General features: G+C 43.4%; 1 protein-coding gene across 1 annotated transcript in view; it reads left to right on the top strand.

Annotated features, from left to right (window-relative positions):
• Positions 1-7500, top strand: part of PKHD1L1 (PKHD1 like 1) — a 314599-nt gene that overhangs the window by 289574 nt on the left and 17525 nt on the right. Inside the window, exons 74-75 of the mRNA XM_085852211.1 lie at positions 5583-5740; positions 7044-7187. Of these exons, the coding sequence (XP_085708337.1) occupies positions 5583-5740; positions 7044-7187 (302 nt within the window). The remainder of the gene's footprint in view (positions 1-5582; positions 5741-7043; positions 7188-7500) is intronic.

The following is a 7500-nucleotide window of genomic DNA, read 5'->3' as shown; positions in this document are numbered from 1 at the left end:
CGCACAACGATTCAAATCATAACTGCCGTAGAAATGGAAGTGTCAACATCGCGGTCACACCTTGGCGATCTTACCAGCGTATGCCGACCTAAGAAAAATGTGTCTAAAACGTTGGGGCACGTCAAATACGGTATGAGTAAGTTTGGTATACGTGAGTAGAACGCTAAATACGCTATCATACGTCGTAGTAAGTAGAGTACGTCAAGAAATTTTAAACATGTTCAAAATTTTACGACGTACTCGGCGTATGACACACGTTCCGCATGCGATGGGGATAGGTTTTACACACGATATGTGGACGCTTACACGCGTCCACAAAGGCTACTTATAAGCTACTCATAAGTCGAAACACTTCGCGGTAATGTCTTTTTTACGCGAAACTTATTTCTAACTTATGTTTGACGTGCTTTGAACCAATTCTTTACGTAGTCCCAACACACAACGACGTATGTAGACGTATTCCAATGACGTCTTCCGGTCGACAAAAAAAATAAATGAACGTGTTTCTAACTTACAACTGCCATATAAAGACGTGTTCCCAGCGGTGTTGGGAATTGGTATATAAAAATGCTGCTCATAAAAGGGGAACCCAACAGTGTTTTCGAGTCCTTTTTGAGTCGATGTCCATGTCAGCAGTAACAGTATCAGTATCAGTATTAGTATTAGTATTAGTAGTAGTTTGTTCATGTTGGCAGTAGGAGGTGAGTGTGAGGGGGAGAGTGTGGGTTATGATGGATCCTCCTTGCGTCCGCGTGTCCACGGGTAGGAGACATCTTTTCACCATTGTTCGAAGTTCTTCGCGGCTAATTTTTTATGGGGCTTTTTCAACAATGAGCTATAGCTTGTTTTTACGATTTAGGTCTATTCATAATGGGTTGGACAAATGCACAATGAACTAATAATGTGCATAGAGCACTTTGATTACTTATAGATACGATATACCAACGAATAATTATCGTGAAGCCGGCGTTCACAAACTATGCCCAACGATAGCCTAACTTTTCCATATCGTGCGGCACTTTATCTTTGCTGGTGACGTGGGGTTTGCTATTCATAGGCTGCCACTCAACGATTTAAATGGCTGCATCTCCACTATTGAAAGTAGACGCTTGCGCTCAACAATTGGATTTTTTTTTACACTCAACGACTTTTAAACGGAACCACTCAGCTATTTTCATTGTTTACAATGAACGATTTAAATTGCCTTTCACTCGCCTTTGTTTTTTGACGCTGGGGTTTGGAAATTTGAAGCGTTTCTTCTGAACGTGTTAAAACGCTCAAACTCGACTATTTTAAATAGACGCTGCCGATGGACAATTGGAATCATAGCCAAGCTAGACATCGAAGTGTGAACATCCTCGTCATGCCGAATAAAAGTTTGAAGAATGCTGCAAATAAGTGTCCTGGCCGTGGCCGTGGACGCTGACGCAAGGACGATCCATTATACCGACGTCTTTCAGCCTATGAGTAACTTAAAAGTAACGTCTGTCGATGTGTGGCAACGATCGCGTAACGTGCCAACAACACGTTAATCATAGGTTAGAAATAAGTTTCGGGTACGCTAAACATTACCTCGGCGTGTCTCAACTTATGATTAACTTACAATTAGCATGTGTTGACGTCTGTCAACGATCGCAGACCGTACATACAACTTGTGGCCAGCGTAGCGGAACGTGTGAGTCATACACCGGCATACGTCATGAAATTTCAAGCATGAAAAAATTTGAGGACAACCAAAAAGTACAACGTTTAAAACCAGCGTACAACAACGTATGGCAGTGTTTTTCAGCGTGCTCTCAATGTTATCAAAACATACCCATAACGTATTCAACGTGTGCCAGCATTTTAGAAAAAAAATTCAAAAATCGGCATACGTTGGCTAAAACGTCAAGGTGTGACCGGGCCTTAAATTTCATGCAACAGTCTTCCTCCTTCAGCTTCCACCATCTGGTCCTTGGTTCAGCCCTCACTCTCTTCCTCAACCTCACCTCTAAAGTCATCCTACAGACCACCAATCGATGCTGTCGAGCTGCACTCTCCCCTGCCACAACCTTACAGTCACTAATCTCTTTCAGGTTGCATCTCCGACTTAAGATGTAATCCACCTGTGTGCACTTTCCTCCACTCTTGTATGTCACCCTGTGTTCCTCCTTCACCTTGAAATACGTATTTACCACTGCCATTTCCATTCTTTTTGCAAACTCTACCACCATTTGCCCTTCCACATTTCTCTTATTGAGACCGTACCTCCCCATCACCTCCTCATCCTCTTTATTCCCTTCCCCAACATGTCCATTGAAATCTACTCCAATCACCACTCTTTCATCCTTGGATACACTCTCGACCACTTCATCTAACTCACTCCAGAAATCTTCTTTATACTCCATCTCACACCCCATATGTGGGGCATATGCACTGATAACATTCATCATCACCCCTTCAATTTCCAACTTCACACTCATCACTCAGTCAGACACTCTCCTCACCTCCAATACCCTCTTGAGATAATCTTCCTTCAGGATAACCCCGACACCATTTCTCCTCCCATCCACACCATGGTAGAACAGTTTGAAACCACCTCCAATGCTCCTAGCCTTACTCCCCATCCACTTGGTCTCTTGTACACACAGTATGTCCACCTTTCTTCTCTCCATCATATCAGCCAACTCTCGCCCTTTGCCAGTCATCGTCCCAACATTCAGAGTTCCAACTCTCACCTCCACACTTCTACCCTTCCCCCTCTCCCACTGCCTCCAGACTCGCCTTCCCCGTCTCCTTTTCCTCCTTCGCCCAGCAGTAGCACAATTTCCACTGGTACCCTGCTGACCACCGGTACCGGTGCCGGTCGTTGGTAACCCGGGCCTCGACCGATCCGGTATGGAAATATATATGTATATATATAGGTATATATATATGTATATATATATATATATATATATAGGTATATATATATATATATATATGTATATATACAGTCAAAGCTTGTTACTATGCCACCCGTCGGGACCGAGCAAAAGTGGCATAGTAGCGAGAGTGGCATAGTAACGAGATTTTGTAAAAACGGCCTTATTTTCTCAAGTTACCCATCTGTAGTTAATCTTTAGACAAAATTTATTCCAGCAAGTAAAAGGCACGACTGTTGTATAAGCTAAGTGAACGGAGAACATACACACACTAACAGAGTTCACACACTAACATATGGCATGGCGAGAAATTCACGACACACAAAGCTTTCAAGAATCGTCGGCTGGCGCATCTTCTTTCGGCGGATCTCGTGCATCTCGTTGTCTAGCCGATCGCATGCTTGCATCACACCGGGCTTCCCGCTTCTCTGCTGCATGAACTTCCGGACGGTGCTACAAGCGCGCTGGGCTTCCTCGAACGGAACGATTTCCTCCTCGACAGTTACCTCGTCATCTTCGCTTTCCACCAGCTCCTCACTGCGCAGAATCTCCTCCGCAATCTCCTCCAGCATGAAATACCCGCCAGTCGCGAGGCGCTCGTCGGCTTCGAGAAAGTCAGACAGCTCGACCTCCTCGTTCTCGTGCATCTTTTCCTCGGCAGGCAGAGCTTCCCAGATGTCGGGCAGCTCCGCATCTTGTGGCTCAGTTTGGATCTCCTCTTCGATGAACTTGGCCTTCGCGAAACAGTTCCTGATCGTCGACTTGCCGACCTGCCCCCAAGCACGCCGGGCGACGTGTAGAGCGTCGAGCAACGTGAACTTGAACTCCTTTCCCTCATCTATGGCCTCAAGCCGGCGGCATAGCAGGAGCTTCTTGTAGTGGTGCTTGAGGTTCTCTATGATTCCCTGATCCATTGGTTGCGAATTGGCTGTCGTGTTGGGTGGGAAGAAGACCAGTTGGATGTTGTTCAGCTCGAGCTCGGGAGGGTGGCCAGAGAAGTTATCGAGACAGACCAGCACTCTGCGTCCCTGCTGGCCGAGTCGTCCGTCCCACGCACGCAACATCTCCTCGAAAAGCTCCGCCATCATCCACCGCCTTGTACTTGACCGGGATCTCTTTGTTCTTGAAGACACGGGGTTTCTTGGAATTGCCAATCACCAGAAGAGGGAACTTCTCGCTGCCGCTCATGTTTGCCCCAACCAGAAGAGTGATCCTTTGCTTGCTTTTCTTTCCTCCAGTACACCGCTCTCCCCTGAAAGCCATGGTCTTGTTCGGAAGCAGCTGCCAGAAGAGTCCAGTCTCGTCTCGGTTGAAGACGTCGTCTGCGGAGAACTGCCCGAGTAAGGGCCGGAGAACCTGTTGTTGCCACTCAAGAAGGGATTGCGAATCCACCGCTCCAGCTTCGCCCTGCACTGTCTTGAACGTGATGCCGTGGCGCTTCTTGAAATTGCCCAACCAACCGTCGCTCGCCATGAAGTCTGGGATGTGCATCAGCTCGGCCAGTTTCATCGCCTTCTCCTTGATCAGATCGCCGCTGACAGGCACATTCTGTCCTCTTGATTGCTTCAGCCACATGAGCACTCCCTCATCAAGCTTCGGGTCGTGAGCCTGCGTCAACTTCATGCGCTTCGATGGAAATCCAGCTTTGATTGCAGCCTCGATTGCATCCTTCTTGCTGAGAATGCCCTTCACGGTGGTTCTCTTAACCCGACGCCCCATTTCTTGCTAATCTCCCTGGCCAACTTGGACTGATTTGGCTCCTTCTTCGCGGCATCAATGATCTCCTTCTTCTCCTTCAGCGTAAAGTCAGTTCGCTTGCGTTTCTGAGCTGACATTATGGGCTGAATTTGAAAAAAAATGATGTCACTGTTGTACGTGTGCCTGCGTGTCTGTGTGTGTGCTCGCGCTTTTTTGTGTCTCGTTGTGCGTGTTGTGATTGCCTTGTTGTGGCTGGCATCGGGGAGAAGAATCGCGTGTTTTGACAGTCTGACTATGCGCGTACGTATTGAGTTATGTTGTGCGCAGCTGGACTGCAGTTCGTCGCTTCGCCTTTGGACGTGAGTGTGATAATCGAGCACTGCGCAATACAGATTTTTTCATGGCTTGTGCCTTTTAACAGTCACACAGTAGTGGCATGGTAGCGAGAGTAGGGGGTGGCATAGTAAATTTATTTTGTATTGAATTTTGTTGGGACCGAGCAAAAGTGGTATAATAGCGAGAGTGGCATAGAAGCGAGGTGGCATAGTAACGAGCTTTGACTGTATGTATATATATGTATATATGTATGTATGTATATATATGTATATATGTATGTATGTATATATATGTATATATGTATGTATGTATATATATGTATATATATATATGTTTATATATATATATATATATATATATATATATGTGTATATATATATATGTGTATATATATATATGTGTATATATATATATGTGTATATATATATGTGTATATATATATATGTGTATATATATATATGTGTATATATATATATGTGTATATATATATGTGTATATATATATATGTGTATATATATATATGTGTATATATATATATATATATATATATATATATATATATATATATATATATATATATATATATATATATATGTATAATTCATAAATTTCTGTGTTGTTTATCCTCATGTTTGGTTTGAACAGAAAGTAATGTGTTGAACCGTGAGAGGCTGGAGGAAGCATCTGAGCATCTGGCACAAGCTGTATTGCTGGGTATACTGCCTATGAAACTGGGCATGGATATCTCAACAGTGTCCGTCATTCCCCCCATTCCCGATCCTGGCTCTCACCGCTGGTTCAAGGTGAGTTGTTTAGGCTGACTGCTTCAGGAATATAATTTCGTCTGATTTCAGATTAGGTCATTTGTCAAGAAAAAAAAACGCTTTAATACTGTGATACGTCTTAATTACAGAGGGATGAGATGGAATACAATATAATTATTATTAGCTCACCTGGATTTTACTCAGGTGACCTGATGGGATCACCATTGATGTAGCAAAGTGTGTCGACCACATCGAAATCTTCACTCATTAAGGGGGGTCGACAAAGGGTTTTTTTGACCCCCCCAAATAAGTATTTGCTCTCTTCTCTGAAACTACTTTCATGATTTTGATGAAATTTGACCCCAAACTTCATCACACGTGTTGTACCAAAGTGTATCAACCGCATTAAAGTCATCCTTACTCATTAAAGGGGTCTATGGGGGGACTTCTGACCCCCTAAAATGGGTATTTGCTCTCTTCTCCGAACTACAAACAGAATTTCAATGAAACTTGACCACAAACTTCATCACTCTTGATGTACCAAAGTTTGTTCACAGCATTAAAAAATATTCAGGGTCTAACAGGGTATGCGGGAAGTTCGAGTAACTGTTGCTCCTGATCCAGGTGAGCTTCAGGACAGGTAGTCCTATTTTTATTTATTGTCTCGAGGTGGAGCAAAATGTCAGCAAGGGTAACTTCATATCAGTGCAAGCTAAAACTTGTTTGATATTTGAGCATCAAAGATGGGCAATGTATGAACAAGAAGGAAAGTTTGTAACCTCAAAACGCCGAGGAAATAAAATATATAAATTATTCACAACTGAACGGTGAAAAAGGAACATTTACAGTTTGTGAACTTTCCTTCTCATACACTTTCAATAAAGTGGATGAAAATTAGATGCAATATGAATGAGGGTCATGCACTCACCTTTAACCTGTCTCGCCTGGGTTCAAATCTTGACCGAGCTATAAACTGTCATCCTGGTGTTGGGAATAACATGGAAATAATTGTGGCCATTGAAGAAGGAGAAGGAGAAGAGGAGAAAGCAGAAGAAAGAGAAGAAGAAGATGAACGAGGGTCACCTGTGAGATATGGTCTACCATAGAAGTGGAAAAATAAAAGAAGTGATTTTTCAGTTTAAAAGTTAAACATTGTGAGATTTATATGTAAATACATTCAGTTAAATTTGTGAGGAGTAAATGTAGAAAAGGTTTGATGAACATCTATCATTGAAATTTTAAAGTAGGTCAAGACATCATGGTCACCCCTCCAATGTTTACGATGCATATCATGTTTCTGTCAAGCAACCTGCTCCTAAAATACCATGGTTGTTGTCTCTAGGAGGCTTCAAGACCCTCTGGGCAAGAGCAACCCTGGATTTACGTGGCGCCAATGGATTCCTTGGAGTTGGTGTCCAATCCTGAGCCGGGCCCTGCTGGAGAACTTCTGCGAAAACAGCCTGTACTGCGGGCACTCGATCGGCATGTAAGCAATGCGACGTAGAGTGTGGAAACCAATTAATGATCATCATTATTATCCAGTTTCATAATCAGACAATGAAAATTATCCAGACTATTTGAGATTCTGCACACACAGACCGCAAAACTTTGTCGTGATTACAAGCCAGAAAGGAAAGGCTCGTATACCAATTTGATGATGGTAGGTAGGAATGCAGTGAAACAGCACACTGTGCCAGGTCTTTGTAAATCAAAGGTATAATAGCCAGTGTGTCATTTGTGTTGGAGGATAATATGCTGTGAGATGCTGCACCTTTTATGAGCACAATCAGAATTGCAGT

The sequence above is a fragment of the Eptatretus burgeri genome, chromosome 13, assembly GCF_056783735.1.
Source record: "Eptatretus burgeri isolate ZD-2024b chromosome 13, Ebu_testis_v1, whole genome shotgun sequence".
Lineage (NCBI taxonomy): Eukaryota > Metazoa > Chordata > Myxini > Myxiniformes > Myxinidae > Eptatretus > Eptatretus burgeri.
The sequence above is the reverse complement of the archived record's forward strand: the minus strand, read 5'-3'. Positions and strand labels throughout refer to the sequence as shown.